At 38.9% G+C, this 17,316-nt stretch overlaps 1 protein-coding gene across 1 annotated transcript in view; it reads left to right on the top strand.

The window, feature by feature from the left end:
* Nucleotides 1–17,316, top strand: part of epha6 (eph receptor A6) — a 162,299-nt gene that overhangs the window by 5,162 nt on the left and 139,821 nt on the right. Inside the window, exon 2 of the mRNA XM_051403099.1 lies at nucleotides 5,602–5,666. Coding sequence (XP_051259059.1) covers nucleotides 5,602–5,666 — 65 coding nt within the window. The remainder of the gene's footprint in view (nucleotides 1–5,601; nucleotides 5,667–17,316) is intronic.

The following is a 17,316-nucleotide window of genomic DNA, read 5'->3' as shown; positions in this document are numbered from 1 at the left end:
CTCCTCATCTGTTGAAAGCCCAGCACTGTGTTTACGCCACTAAATGACAATGTGAGAACCTCACTGAAATACTCACCAAAATCAATTTTCTCAAGTCTCTGTTCATCAAATGTTTGTTGTTTGTCATTGAACAAGACTTGCTGGATACCGGAATGGGAATGTATGAGCTTGCAAACTAAAAGGTTTTGTTTTTGCTTGGAACTGAGGCTTGCTTTGCTTTTTGAACCACAATAGTCTTGGGAAAAAGAACATTTCTACTGCATACAAATAAAATTTAATTTTAATCTTTTACCACAACAGAAACCAGTGCAACTTGGTTAGAAAGATTTACTGTCATATTATGCCATGCTCAAACATCTCCACATTTAACCTTTATGGAACTTTAAAAATGTATATAATGTACCACATCATCCATAATATTAAATGTTTTAAAAGCCACACTTGGTTCTTAATTCATGACACTTTTCTTTCCTTTTTGTAAGTTTAAATGCTGTATCCAGTATCATTGTTGTCTGAGTACTCAAACTGCTCCCAATTTACATGAAGTAACACTGTATGATACTGCCTTTGGGTTTGTTGTTAGGGCTGTAGTTATTTTGAGGTGTTTGTGTGGCCTGTGAGGGTTGTAGGCCAGACAGGAGATGTCATCATTCTACTGGAGCTCCATATATTTATGAGCTGGCCAGCTCATGTTCTATTTATATCTGAGCAGTGGAAGTCCCGAAGGACCCTCAGCTCCAGGCAGGGTCTGTGGGTGCTTCGCTGAAAGATAACTCTATGGCGAGAGAGAGAGAGAGAGAAAGAGAGAGAGAGAGAGAGAGAGAGAGAGAGAGAGAGAGGGAGGATGGATAGATATGCACACGCAGGCAGTTTTAGTGCACACTGGCAGGTACGCTGCTCAGTAGACATTTACCCAAACCAGAACACAGTAAATGTGCACACACATGCAAACATGTACTAACATGCATACATGAACACACACATACACACAACTGTTGTCTTCTGGAAACCTTGTAACTACATTTTGTATTATAACAATCTTGTACTTTACAATTTTAAATGAATAAATGGTGACTATAACTTTTATAACACAAACACAGCGACATTTTGGTTGGTGGTGATTTCTGTCTGTTCTGCCTTTGTCAGGTCATACCTGTAACTAACTGCTGTAATGTCAGTTCAAAACAGTAATCAGAACACTAGAGGTGTTTCATTTCAAAGAATGTTTGGTCTTTTGCACAAATCAAGCAAACCTCTGTACTGTCACACTTTGATATGGTGCTTTGCAAAAGTTTCATAAAACCTCTTCATCAGGGCTATTTTTCTTAGCTCATATAAAGTTAGAAACACAGTGTTTTGACCCAACAGTGCAATGTTCTCTGCTGGATACATTTCCACATTGGCTCCTAATGTACATCAGCTGTTCTTTATTTATGGCAAAGTGAAGTGTGAAATGGCTCACTGCAGTGAGCGACAAGGCCGGCTCTCAGTGATTAGGCCGTCCTCCAGGGATTGTGCTGCTTACCTGCCCACAGTAGTCTAATGGTGTCCATTAACACCATTGGCATTGCCAGCTAGTCCTCCAGCCTGGTACTGGCTCTAACATGTTACACATCCAGCATTGGTGGGCAGAAAAATTCACACAGAGACACTGGAACTGATTTAAAACCAGCCAACATGGAGGAAATATTAAACTAAGCTAGTTTGGGAGACGAGTATGAAAGGATCAGCATGAAGCATTCCCTTGCTGCGATGTACATGATGGTCAATCAATAGACTAATCTGCTGCATTTGCATATAAATCAATGTCCATTTTTTCAAATGTATCTTAGACTGATAGGATTCATTAAATGCTTTGCATTAGCTGTTCTTAAAAGGTTAGTTTAGTCTTTAGTATTAAATATAATCTGGTGTTCATGAGTGGATGTACTTAAGATTTTCATTTTGCCTGGAATAATGAGAAGAAGAACTGGTAGCACCACCTACTGAAACTTACTGAAACTTCTCAGCTAAGAATAAGGGGAGGAAATATTTTATGTTTGTCGTACTGATGGGGTTAGTGATGCGCAGAAAGCTCATGGCAGTTTTGGGATTCGCAGGTAATTGAATCATTCAGGGTACTCTCTGTGGCATTCAGTGCAGTTTTGTCCCATGATTGTCTAAATGTTGTTTCAGAGGTCGACCCTAAAAGCAATAATATTCTTGGCAAAATGCATCCTGAAAATGTATACATTATCACAATATAATAACAATTCATCGGATACATTAATCAAAAGATAGTGGTATTGATCAACATTGATATTGGTCTAGCATACTCATAGTTATGTTATGAGTATGTGAACTTGTCTTTTACTTTTTGCTGCAAAGTATGAGCGTGTCTTTAGCTGTGTCCTCCCTTTCCGCTCAGGGAATCTTATTTTACCAATCACCAGCTGTGCAACAGTCATGTATAGTATGGATTTTTACAGATGACATTTCTATAATGTTACCTTGAAATCTAAGGGAAAATGTATTTCCTTCTCCCTTAAAAACACACTAGGAGCTCCCACTTCAGTAACATGACCTCAGCACTGCATTGCTTTTTCCTCTCCTTAAATATGTCAGTAGTTGATGAGACTAGAGTGTGTACAATTGTGTGTATAAATAGTAAAATTAGGACTGAACATTAAAGTTTAGTCAAACATATTAAATATTGCACAGATTAAAATTGTAAATGAAATTAAAGCTTCACTAATATATGTTTAACATTAACAATGTAATTTTGAAATATGTCTCTTGTTGAGATGAACTGATAATTGTTGCCCAGCTCTGCGGGTCACCTCAGCTCTTCAGACCTTTTAAGCATCCTTCAGCTCATTGTTTTGGTTTTTATTAAATTTATTTGATTTTATTAGCCCGTGTACAAGCTCTAAGAAACCCACTTTACACTACCTTACCAGCAAACGGCAGACAAAGTTAGTGTCTTGATGGTGAATGTAGTGGAGCATTTTCGGGCTAATGAGCCAGAATCTTTCCTCAAGAGTTGACCATAAAACAGAGCTACAAGGAGAGTCAATATTAGACTTATGTTCAGTGAGTGGCAAGAAACATAACTGTAAATGAATGCTGATGTCGCTCCATATTTGCTGGATGTGTAAATAGGCAATAGCGACTGTTTGCTAACAAGTTTACCACATTAACTAAATTGGTGATATGTGAATGCAGTGTTTACAGTTCGGTCCGCTGCCACCAGTGGCCAAAAAGTAAAAGTAAATTAATACTGCTTTAAGACACTACTTAATTTGAATATTTCTTATGGATTTAAAAATTATAATGAGCTTCAACAAATCCTCATTTTGCTGTTGAGCAACTCAATGAAAATACCTATGTGAGTCCCTGTATCCTACAATTAGAAACAACATTTACATTACAGCTATGGCAGCAGCAATTGCATGATATTTTAGAATATAATGATCAAAATGAATATGTTATTATAAATCCAATATGAGTCCATTATGATGTTTTATAATTGCTCTTGTAATGCATTAGAGATATAACAGTCGCAGTTCAATCTAAAGACGTTTTTTCTCTTGTTGATATACAAATAGGTTATATTGCATTTTAGAGAAGGATATTTTGTACATCATGCAGCAGTTATTATGATAAAATATACAATATTTGTTACAGAGCACCTCGCCCATACAGAGACACAAAGTGACAGAATAAGGAGGAATCTTATTTTCTCTTTCTCTGTATACATTTGTCTTCTCTACAACCAAACCGGCACTGCGAGCATCAGCCTGTATCTTTTGCCTGTGTTGTATTTGTTGACTCAGACAACACACAGGTCCCATATCCTGGATGGTTTTCTTAACTCTTGGATGTTGTGATACAGCCGTTTGGCTCGATCCAAAACAGGTGTTTTGTCACCACAGTGTGTCCCATACCAGGTCTCTCGGAGATGAGGGGAAGTAGAGAAGCATTTAGTTGTGTTTGACAGACACATACACGCTCACACAATGAAAACCTCGGTGAGCAGATGCTTGGACAATCTCTGCCAACCAGGCTCCATCAGAGGTGTACTGGCTCATAACTGGGGAACAGACAGATTTTAAAATGTCCCTTCTTCCTTTCTGCTTGCCTTGATCTTTTTAGAGTACATTCACAGATACAAATATCACTTTTCTTTTGCCTTCACATTGTAATTTGCAAATAAAGGTACCAGCTTTGGAACTACTACATCCTTTGATATACATTTAGTTGTAATAACCAGCTTTCCCTGAGCAATTATGTTAATGGAGATTTATTCAGGAAGAATTGTCACCGATAGAGATTTGTGTTGTCATAATGAGCCCCCCCCCAAGGACCACTTACAGATCTCTAAATGGACATTCATGACTGACTGACACTTAAAACTCAGTCGTAATCCACATAGAAGAACATTACACTACAATTTGTGAGAAATCAGTGTCTGTATTAAGCACGTGCGATTCACAGCTTAACATTTGAGATCTAAGTCAATGGCTACTCAAGGACAAGTTTGAAGATGACATTTTTGGGTACAGATGATGAGATTCAACAATGATGACTTATAGCATGTGAGAGAAATTACTGGCTTTAAACAAGCCTCTTGGGTCTGGTGTTGTTGTTTTTCTGCCAGTTATCGCTCTCACACTGAATACCAATTGTTTTCCACACACAATTAGGACATAACTGTATTGTCACACATACTGTGCATTTGGCACATTTGACAAGGTGACTGGACGAGCTCCATGTAATATTTATAGATTTTGAAAATGCGACTGGATCTTTGTCTACTGTGTATTCCCTAATGTTGTCACAAGTGTAGGTAAAAACTTTATTTTTTTAATTCAGTGATGTCGATGGCATCACACTGAAGGTAAATTCAGGCAGCCATATCTGCTCCTTTTCACTGTAAATCACTTGTCGCTGGGAGAGACACTTTCCTCCTGAATTATTAAATCTACTGTCCTTGAGAGCGAGACAAAATATTGTCAAGAATGGCAATATTTTCCAGGGTAATATTGCCTCGCTTTAACACTACCTGGAAGGTTAGATTCAACTGACAATGATATTATTATGTTATCCCAAGATTAATATCATTGTATTTTATATTAAACTCTGGGAAAAGGCAATACAAATGCGCTTATTTACATACAGAAAAACCATAGCAAGACATTAATTAATATTTGGTATAATGAAACACATTCTCATGGCTTAGGAAGGGTTGAGGACAGATCCATCTGTGAACTGTCTCGGTCATAGGCAGAAGAGCATATTGTTGTGAGTGAGATTGAAGTAAAGCTGTGGATGAGAGGAAGGGATGACTGGGAAGGGAATGGACTGTTGACAGCAATCTGACTGCAATCCATCAGTCCCCAAATTGTGTTGCAAGTGGCAAAAATGTTGCTCCCACTGTATACGCCGCTAGGCTCATAAATATTCATCCGAGAAAGTCATTTCTGTTAATATAAAAAATGTCTAAATGAACACGTTTATGACTGATATTTCAATTTGCAGTGTGAAAATAGGACTTTTTTGTGTGTTGACAGATCGCTAATGGTTGTATTTTCCCCTCTCCCTTTTTTTTTCCCATTTCAGTTGTGCTGCTGGATACAACGTCTGTGCTTGGAGAGCTTGGATGGAAGACATATCCTATAAACGGGGTAAGAAGGGCTACTCGGCTCACGATTCTTGCCTTCGGCCTCACTGTCCAGTGTGCCTTTTTAAAAATGCATGGCCAGTGCTGCATCAATGAGTTCAATTATATTGATTTTAACAGGTCAGAACACGTATCAGTGGTCTGTTTCATATTCACATCCTTGTTTTTGTTCAGCCTCCACATGAGATATACTGTACCTGAAGACAGATAGTGAGCAATGGTCTCTAAGGAAGCGTCTCTTGTGCTGTTCAGTCTTCCCTGAACAATCCTTTATCAATCCTGTTTGTGTCTCCTTAGGGCCATCAGTCCACCCCCTGATCATAAAGCAAACTGCAACGTTTAATATAAATATTTTGATTATATTGTATGCATATTAATTGTAGATTGACCACCACCTTAACTGGCCATAGTCAAAAAATAAAAACATGTCAATCTGCCGTCCCTCCAGTTTTCCATCTTCAGGAGAGTATAGCGTTAAAAAAAGTTTAAAAGAGTTAAAAAAACAATTTCTACTGCAAAAACTTAATGTTCAAGTCTCCATTTTACCTCCAGTTGCCTTTCAGTTACTAGAGAAACAATGACTGAATGTACTATACCTTATTCTGTATTTTTGCCAGTCAACTACCCAAAAGGGGTATTCCCATTTTGTTCTGGCAGTAAGTGCCTCCAGCTCTGCAGCTGTATCTTGTCCAGCTGAAAATCAAAACTTTGGAAACAGCGGCAAGTGCCAAACTGAAGGTATTGGCATAATGAAATATAGATGTGCTGACAACAAACTGTAACATCCTCATATCAAAACCTTCATGTTGCATCAAAACCTTTCCCTCTCTGTGCTGTCAGAATACCTGAAGGAATGATTGAAAATGTCTTCTTGTTATATAGTGAGCAACAAAGGCAGAATTGGCTGACTCTGTTCATCTCCATTTTGTCTCCATACTTTAAAAATAAATACGGCACAACCCAATTCGAGATGGAGACAAATTACAGGATCAATGCAGACCCTATCCCAGTGTGTGGGATGCTCTTACTCTGACTGTGTTCAGTCTGTGTTTGGCTATGTTTAACTCCCCATTTTCCCAGGATATGGGGGTTACCCATCTGTGGTATATTGTCAGGATAATGCCTGGGGCTTTAACCTTCTTTTATGTAGCGTCTTTCAAAATGTCAAGTATAAAGTTCTTTATTTAATGAGGTAACTGCTTGTGATTTCAAGTTTGAGCTGTGTCATATCTTATAAATTGTTATCTATCATGACAGTTCTCTAGTATTAATTAATAAGTAATTAAATAATCACATCCAATCAGAAGTCTCTGATATCTGTTTAGAATTCTTTCAGTATTAAAAGTGATCTAGTTGATGCTTACAGAATAGTAATTACTAAGCTAGTGTGCCATGACATGCCATGATAGCTTTCCCTCTATGTTTAGGTTGTGTTTAAGTGTCGGAGAGTTGTGGTCATAGATAGTAAAATGTACAAATTTGTGCCAGGAAGTAGAGGGGTCAAGCCTTTATTTTTGGAGCTATGCAGCGTCTCCTCCATCCTCAACTATCCTTATGACTCTATAGTTACTCTCTGTGGGTTTTGACTTTAAATGATCCTCTGCTGGAAGATCCCTAAGGTCCCCCCTCCCGCCCTTTCTCTGTCTCTCTATCTCTCCCTGCAAGGCCCTTGGTGGCCCATATCAGGGTTATGGAGGTGATTACATCATGTAGGTCGTGGTGACAGCCGCCCACAGCGTTAGGAAAGAGGAGAGAGGGAGGCTGCTGCCTCCATGATTAAGCTGTCAGCCCTCTCCCCTCCTCACTCATCCACTATCCTCCGATTTACCATTAATATTTAAGGCACCGAGGTGAGAGGGCCTGAGGGAAGTTGTGAAGATCTGGGGAGGTAAAATAGTTTAAATCCCCCTCACTACCTGGAAGCCAGCAAGAGGAAGTCAATCCCCACCATATTAGACACAGCCTGGTATCAGGCCGATACAGCAGCACACCATGTAGCTGCCTATCAGAGTTGCACACTGGTTCTAGTTCCGCCTATAAACTGCTGTCAGTCCGTCCTGGCCAATGCACATCTTAAAATAATTTCATATGCAGTAACTGCTCCAACATGATTAGCTGATGATGAGTTTGTCAGGAATATGGCTGGTTGTATGATATGAAATTGAAGGTGAAGTGGAAATTGAGGTGTATATTTATGGATGAGTTTTTATCAAAAGCCAGTAAACAACTCTTGTAAAGAGAGGAAGGTGAGTGGGTTTGTAGAAGAGGAAGGTTATCCACAAGTACACAGAGGTGATCTGCCAACATTACAACACAGGACACTATGGCAATCCCAACAACAATTCTGATGTGTCCTTGAGCAAGACACTGTAATCCCTTTAGGAAATTGAGACAACTATGCACCTCTCACAGATGCATCTTTAACTTTTTTGTCTATATGTCCACAGGTTTTTGACACAGGGCAAATATTTGTGTATGAATGGATACAGTGTTCCAGGATATTAGAACTGTGGTGAAGACACATGCTAAAACATTCTTGGAACAACAGTTAACACAAATTAAGGTTTTTTGAGGGATGTAAACGAAAAGTGTAATGTTACCATGGAATCGAAACTAAGCTGTGGGCTGCAACTTGAACCTCATGTTTTAGTATGTTTGTTTACATTTTAGCAATTGGCACTATAAAAATAATGCCAAATTGTTTTTTAACAGCTCCTCTTTGCACTGTACCCATCAGTGTACAAACAACTGTCACTGGTTTCATTTGGTGTATTTAAATTCAAAACAACCTTTAAAACATTATAGATTATCGTGGAAATGTTAGAATTAGAATGGTCTTTTTTCTATGATTTCTAACCGGATTTATAAATGTTTATTCTTGATGGACATCCTAGATAATATTATCCCAGGAAAGTGTGATTCACACCTAATCTAAAAATATGTGAATCATATTTGTATGTTCATATATCAGTGAGTTATGACTCAGGAAAGAATTTAAGAAGAGATATTTGATGCAAATCTGGTGTTAATGCTTTTTAAGTACCTTAATGCCTCCATGAGCAGAGTGTCACAGCTGCTGCAGCTCCAACTACTGACTTTGTTGGAGAATGTGCCAAATTAGGGGACCAGACTACAATTCTTCAACTACCTTCCTGTTGTTTTTAGAACACAGGCATGCACCCGTCCCTTTCACCTCCCTCAGTATCTTTGTCTCATGTCTCGCACTTCAGGCCGCCCCTTCAACTCTCCTGTGTTCCCCGGGGGAGGTACGCCTCACAGTCTGAAAACCTCTGTTCTGCATACACACCCAAAACAACATAGTATCCAGTTTTTATTTGTATGTCGTACCCAAGTTGCATTTTGCAGCGGCAACTCAAACTTAAATATAGTTTAAAACATAATAGAATAAAATAAAAATAATAAAAATTGACAGCATTCCTTCTCTTTTTTACAACACTTTACAAGAGAAACTATTGTTTGTTAATGGACACATATGCACTAATGCTACATCTTTGCTTCTCTGTGCCTTCTTGTGCTTGCATTTGAAAGACACTCTGCTTATGGTAAAAGGTATAGGAAGGATTTAGATGTCGGTCTGGGTACTGTAAGGGTTCATTAGCAATGCTGGACCGTCAGTTCCTCGCTAAGGGCACACTTTTGTGTGATTATCATAGTTGCCTGGGAGTAGTTTTAATTAAAGTGAAAATTACAGGGAAAGACTGAGACGCTTCAATCAATTAAGTAATTGTGCCCAGTCTCCCCGATCTCTAGAATGCATTTCCCTGTAGGTCCGCATCCTAGGCATCTCCAGTACACTGGAAAGCTGTAAACAGATGTTTACACACTGTAAACATGATCATACGTCTTGGTCATGCCCAGCCTTCAGTGCAAGGTGCCCTTTGATTATTTTTTACCTGCTCTGTTTGGAAAGTAAATAGACCTGTTTCAATTGGCCCGCAAGGGGAAACCATGCAAGGAAGACTGTTGTTATGTTTGTTAATGACTTTACTGAATGTGGGAATATCCTCAGAGTTAGAAAACACAATCACCCTCAAAGGTTTTACTCATTAGATTTGTGCATATTGAACAGCGATTGATCTATGCCATGTCTTTCAATGACTTTGACTCTACAAACTTTTTCCTCCAGTTGAAGTTAATAAATGTGTGTGTTTGAGAACAACAACAAGCAGATACTTCAGTGGAAAAGGTGTACAGAGCTTGTTTTCATGAGGCTAAGATGTGCATCTCTATTCTCGCTCTTTCTCCCCATGTTCTGAAATGCTGAATAGTGATGAAGAACAGGGCGTCGGAGGGGTGAATGAGGGAGAGACAGAAAGAGGAAAAGGAAAAGAGGGTTGATTTGGCGTCTGCATGCAGCCACGATAAGCTCCACTCAGAATGGGCAGACACACTGCTGAAATATGCATGAGTCATTTCCCAGTGGTGGGTGGGGGGTAAGAGAGCGGAGCAGAGAGAGGAGCAGCTTATTTATTAAATTACATGAAACAGCTTTAAGGGATTAAGAATGCCTAATGTTGCCTTTTGTTTTCACTCATTGATATTATAATGGGAAACTGAGCACTGGCAGGTTGGGGCAACAAAGAATGATGGTTGTCCATCATAAAGGGAGGGAATAATCCTATTTTTATCTATTGTCAGAGATCCCAAGCAGCCAATAAGTCAGATCTACCGGGGGCGTATAAACACAACGTTATGTAAGCGGGGAGCACAACGCCAGCACATTGGTTTACTGCTGCCAGAACACTGCTCAGTCAAATATTAGGCTGTGCAACCTCGATACCTCACAAGTGTTCAGCTCAGAGCAAGACATTTGTCATTTGAGTGTGCGCACGCGTGTGTTTATGCTTGCATGTGTGTTTGCGAAGAGCTGTTATGAATATGATGCAGGTTGTTGTTGCATCTTGAATGAAATTGAGATTCAATACAACAATAAAAAGCATTTACTGTAAAACAAGTCCGATGGAACAGCAGTTTTAGTCTAATGTGTTCCGAAAAGGTCATTTTAAGTGCATTTAAATATTTATACCTGTCCTTTGTTAAACTTGTATGTACTGCCCATTTTCATTGAATGTACTGTTGAGTGTGTCTTACCCTCATGAGGTCATTTCTTCACAATATGTTTGCCATAAAGCCCTAAAATTCCAGGACAGGCATCCAATAATAATATTCTGGAGGAATAATGTAAAAAGTTTGTCAATAAACTATTAAAACACATGAATAAGCCACACCGTTCACAGTGGGTGTAGTTTCTAAGATTCACAAGTGCACCAAATATGTATAAATCCGCTGCTGATAGTAGTGCTAAAAAATACACCATTTACCAGGCTGGGAAAGTTGCAATGTATAGATGACTGAAAGACAGACAGACACTTGTTTTTGTCTTTTTTGGGTCTGATTGTTTGTTTCAATCTGAAAGTGTCAGTATCAGCCTTTAACTTGCTCCCTCTGTGTTTTTATTGTTTGACGATGCTCCACGCTAATCCCCAGCTTCCTTTATCATTCTCCCAATACAGCAAGGGTAAGCTCAGGCAGCCACTAGTCAACATAAAGTCCTCGTTAACAAATTGGTCTGTCAGTTTTTGGGATTGTCATCAGATTCATGCTTTGAGCGTGTGGGTGCGGGGTGGGTGGGTGTAAAAGAGAGAGAGAAATAAGAAAACAGAAAGAGACACAGAGGAAGAAGATAAAAGGCCATGTCAGGGAGTGATTGGATATAACTTGTGAGAGGAAAAATGAATAAGATGACTAACACATCAAACACACATTCAAGTGCTTACACACTCAGGAAGGCATTTGCACGCCCTCTCAAGCCTCTTTACTTTCCCCCAATACTAATCCTTAATCTTTTTATTGCAATATTTAACCACAGTAATTGATTGCAACTACGCGACCTAAGGCTTATCTCAAAGCACTTCCTCCATCCCTAATACTATTAGCCTTGAGAGTGAGACTGAACAACAGAGAGGGAGGAGAGAGAGGGAAATCTGTATGTCAGTGTCCTTCATAGCTCAGATAAACTTCTCTAAGGCTTGCTGCTGAGTGATGGCCGGCAGCACTGCGAGAGAAAAAAAAAGGAAAAAGGGGAATAATCCAAAATCACTCCATTTCTCCCCATGGAGGCTCTAATATAAAAAAGGTATGATGATTTAGCACACCAGTGTTCGTCTCGGGGACCTCTGCCATAACCGGGCTTAAGCAGTGCCGGGGGATTCCTTAATTGGCTTGTTTCTTGTCAGGGACACACCGAGGCCGATATCTAATGCGCTCCCACTCGGCATCTCACTGACAGCAGAACATATTCTGACAGCTTTTCGGGCTAACCCTCACCGTGTGAGGAATACAGTGAAGCTGAGTTAGAGAAAGAGAGTGAAAGCAGGAGGGATAGAGGTACTGGGCAGATGCAAATGGAAAGAAGAGGAGAAAATAGAGGGAGGGAAGAGCGAGGAGGTTATTAGCGCCTTGCTGAATGCTGGAGCTGAATACATGAATACGGGAAGTAGTGGCAAGCAAGGAGAGAAAATAGAATATGTGGTTGCTGTAAGACAGGTTGAGTTTGGACATACAGACATATATTTCTTCTGAAGAGTGAAAGGCTTTATAGAACATTATGTTTCAAATACAAACTAGGTCAATAGTTCAGTCTAGATAAAGAATACTTTTAAGTTAGGTTCACTTCAATAAAAACACAGTGTAACAGTAAAAAACGTATATACTGTATTATAGACATTCAGTATGTTCTTCAACATTTCTGGTACCGTGATCATGTCTCGTGAGTATGCTGACGCTAATATGAGGCTTCAGCAGTCTGAGTTGGCCAAATGAACTGGGTATCTTCCTCCCACTTGTCATGTGTAGGTTTATTGCTAAAGCTGCGTTCTGGCAACAAACCATTCAACTACCAGGAAGTATCCATCCACTGTTTCAGTTCTGTCTTGGAAGCACAAAGAAGGAATATTGTACTGAAACAACTGTAGCTTTGGTCTCATGTTAGCTTCACCTACAGTACATTTGATCTTTTAAACAATATTATGTACTGTAAAAACATATATAGGGTGTTACTGTTTTGGATTTGTTTTTCTGGTTGCTGAAATATCCAAGTCATTTGTCTTTCCTTGTTATTTTGTATTCGTAAAGAGCAAAACAAAACATTCAAATAGCAGATTTCTCATTTTTGCTGGCACCGAATTTCCCTTTTGCTGACAAATGGAGCTTGTGGCAGATTATATCAGCTTTATTAAATTGACATTATTGCCATAGATAACCCAAAGACCAAAGTGAAACTTAACTAAAATTGTCAGTATGCTCTCTGAAATATGCCGTCAGTCAAAATTGTTTGTTAGGGAGAAGCTTCACTCTGTAGTTGTGGTCTTTTCTGATGAGGTAATCAGCTGGTCATAGCACCACAATTTGACATTTGGAATTCCCCAGTTACACTTTCATTAGTATCAATATTTAATCAGGGCCTATTTTGGAGCAAGTGGCTCATGAGAGTCAGATGTGTAAAGTAGGCCACACCTGTTTCAATATGTCAGCTACACTTTTACTGTAATCAACATGTCATAATACTGCTTGTCTCATTTTCAAGTTGTAGCTACAGGTTGTGAATATTAATTAAGCTGCCACTGAAAGTGTTTCTGCCGTCTCAGCTAACAAAAGGTGATTACAGATTACAGATCTAAATTCAGTCATTTGAGTTTAAACTTGCTTAAACAGGTTGAGAGCTGAACGTGGATTCAGTAAGGGATTTGAAAGGATCAGCGGACACAATACTGGATTCAGATTTGATCAAATGGTCCTATGTTAGAGTGTAAAAGGCAAATAATTAAATAATTAAATCTAATATGCTTTACAAATCATCTTGCTGTGATTTGACTGCATATTGTTATTTGATAACTGCTTTGAAAACAAAATGAACCACCAAATGAATTACTTTATTTATCTCTCTATATATAAGTTTTTTCCTCTATTCAGTTGTCTTTGTCTCTCTACCCTTTCTTCTCCCTCTATTACTCCCCTTGTCCTCTCCTCCATATGTCTCCTCCACCCGTCCCTCATTTGTCCACCCTTCTGCCCTCGTCCTCCTCCACCCTCACTTCATCTTACCTTTGGTGCATATTGGCCTCACTACACTAAACAGGAAAAACCTAGGTGTGTGTGTGTGTGTGTGTGTGTGTGTGTGTGTGTGTGTGTGTGTGTGTGTTGTTTAAGATGAGCTGACAAATGCTGTCAGAAAAGTCCTACTCTAAATGCATAGCCAAAAGGAGATGGACAGAAAGAAATATAGTAAGAGGGATCAAGACGGACAGCGAGAGGTTAAAGCTGGGAAACCATTTATTTTTTATAGGTTGTTAGACAAGCGGTTACACAGTAAAACCAGTATTCAAGCAGTCAATCATGCATTAGCACAGGCAGGCAGATAATCAGAAGTTATATATTCAGACAGTAGGGCAGCCATTAAGACAGAGTCATACTCAGTCATATACATTCAGACAAACGACAATTTCTCTGGCTATACAGTGCTGTAATGAATAGTCTCTTAAAAGTTTCTCTGTAGTTCAATGATGAACTGGTGCTTCAGAATTGCTATATGGAAAGATGTGAATCAGCAGAACTACTAAATAAACTGACTGACTGAAATACATTTATTCAGGGTTAGTGTTATTATTATATTTATTCATTCTTAAATAATTCATTATTTTACTTTCAAGAGAAGGGAACCTGGTTTGGTAAATCCTAAGGTGGAGTAAAACTATGAAGATTTTTCTGGTTCTGGTACTGCAGTCAGTCAGGGAGGAAGACTCGGGCTCTGCTCCTCTGGGAATTGACTAAGGACATTGTAATAAGGGTACAGCCTGCTGCACACACACACACACACACACACACACACACACACACACACACACACACACACACACACACACACACACACACACAGAGGAACAGGAACATGCAAAGTGATTTCTGCACATTGTGCACCTGAATGTGTAGCGTAAGAAAGAAAGAAATATCAGACAGTTTTTTTCTCACACATCACCAGTTCCTTTCTGTCTTTCTGTACATGCAGACACACGTGTACACACACGCGCTATTGCACACATTGTCATGCGCACATGCACTCCAAAAGAACAGTGAGGTGGCCCAGTTAGAGGAAACCTGCAGAAGGTCACGGTGCTTTATCTCTAGTAGGCTGTTTACTCCTGTCTGTTTCACTTGACTTGCATCAGAAAAATATATTACAGTGACACTGACGCATGTCTACCGTATTCCAAACCTGAACCTCAACACTGCACTTTTCTAGCAATGGATTTACTGCAGTGCCAGCAGGATGATCATAGCCCCAAAAAGACATTACATCTCAGTCACGCCAGACAAACACATGGCTGACCTATGGGTAAGAAATATGAAGTATAAGTAGTGGAGGTATTTATAGCATTCGATCTAAATGTTTTCAGTGACTTAAACATATAGCTTGGTTAGAGGTTCAACCAGGAATTGTATTGTTTATAGATGCTACATTGTGGCAATGATGCAAGTCGCACACTATTCTGCAGTTGATCATGGTGATGTAGATTTTTCCAGGGGCTCTCTGTACTGTTATTTTTACCTCGTATTAAAGCTAAATCATTCTTTTGTGTCAAAATATTTTAATGCCTTTAAGCCCTGACAAGCTCCATGTACGTAATCCGACTAAATGACATGCTGCCTTTATAATATCTCTGACATTTCAGATGTGTGAGCAGAGAAATAATTTCAGTGTGGTGTGGAAAGATTTAGTAATCAGTGATATTAGAAATGCCAGAGATCTGCACTAGAACTTGCTTTAGGTACTATATTGTATTTGCTGGAATTTCTTTATAAAGTATTAGGCTTGTGTGGTTTTATGTAATTGTTTTAATATGAAATAGTGGCAAAGCAATTCTGAATTGAACTGAATAAAGTGCTTTTTGGGACGTAGGCAAATAAAAGTAATTAGTTATTTATAATTATAACAAGAATTAAATAAATTGCCATATACTGAAAAAATAGTTGTGAACCACAAATAAGAAATCAGTCTCTTATTCATTGTCACTGGAAAAGCTCTAGAAAGTATTACTTGTCCCTGTCATATGACATTTTCAGGTGTATTTCTGCTTGACTGATAGGAAATTGTACACAAATCTGATATCAACTTTCTAAGATACTAACAGATTTAAAGTCTAGTAGAAAATGATCTTCCTTTAGGATGAGAGCCCGACTGTGTCTATCAACAGTTGAACATCTTTCTTTGTCTCCCAGATTATGTGTGGTTGATTGAAACAGGATTTTTCTTTGGGGCTGTCTATATAGTCTTGTAATAGCTTTGTGCCTAGCAGAGCAATCGCAGTGCTCCATCAAGCTCTGACACATCCATTTGTCACACTCTCTGTGGTCAGATAGAAAAGCAAGGGAAGATGCGCACATACACACACACACACACACACACAGAGATGTAATTCCAGGAAATGTGTCCCAGCCTATAGTACGTAGGGTTTTATTGTATTTTTATGTCAAAATAGAACAAAATCTTCACCTGTTGTATTGTTTGGACACGGACATGAAGTGCTCACGGACGTGAAGTACTTAGAGTGACTGAAGAAAATCCAACCTGACACTTTCAAATGGAAACAGAAATGTTGCAGACAGAGTTTAATCAATGCAAAATTGACATTTTAACCTCCATCTGGTCAGTGTAGTCAATCAAGTGACAAGCAGTGGAAGATGAATTATCAGTAGCAGAACTACCAGAAAGCACTGTTGTTTTTGTCGATTGTAAATATTAGGCACATATCACCTTATTAAAATGCTTTTTTGTTTGTATCATCAACAATTTTTATATTTCCTTTACTTTTTTTTTGTCCTATAGGACAATTATAGTATGGTGCTCTTATGGACATGGTGGAGCCTAAAAAATGAGTTACAATGTCCAGATGTACAGTGAGCACTGAATCCTCACAGGCTTCAATTGGATGTGTGCACGAGTATGAGGGCTCCAATCACTATGAGAAACGGGACACCATGGATGGATGGAGACATTACTGTCGACAGTGAAATATTCATCAGATTATATAAATGAATTGACATGTTTGTACTACACTACTTCTGGTTAGTCTTGGATTTAGATTTTTTGTTCTTCCCAGTTTTGTTTGTTTCTTTTTTACACATCTGGGCCATTTTATGCCTTTATTAGATAGCAGACAGTAGAGAAATGACGAGAAACCAGGGGTGCATGAGCAAAGTCTGAAGAATTTGGGATTTATGGAAATTGTGCATAAATTGTTGAAAAAGTCAACCAGAGAACGCTCAAGCACTTGCTGATTTCACAGTGGGACAGCCCTTATCTCTTGCAAACTTAGCGGGAGGCTATGTCTGTCAGTCTGTGGGTCTGTAGGGGGGCCAGTGGAACTGACCAGGGTGTATTGGTGGTTTTAGTTCCTATCTAGTTCACTTCTGCTTCCCTGTTTCCCAAAAACGTCTTAGTATTCAATTGTTAAAAATCCTATTCAGCTGTCAAATGATTTGCATACATACAATAGACTTTTTTGATGAACATGATTGAATATCTTGGTGTATTTTGCCTATGACTGTACAATCAAGCTACTGATCATTAGTTGGGA

This window comes from Dicentrarchus labrax, unplaced genomic scaffold (genome assembly GCF_905237075.1).
Source record: "Dicentrarchus labrax unplaced genomic scaffold, dlabrax2021, whole genome shotgun sequence".
In the NCBI taxonomy this organism is placed as follows: domain Eukaryota; kingdom Metazoa; phylum Chordata; class Actinopteri; family Moronidae; genus Dicentrarchus; species Dicentrarchus labrax.
This window is presented reverse-complemented; position numbering and strand designations above follow the sequence as displayed.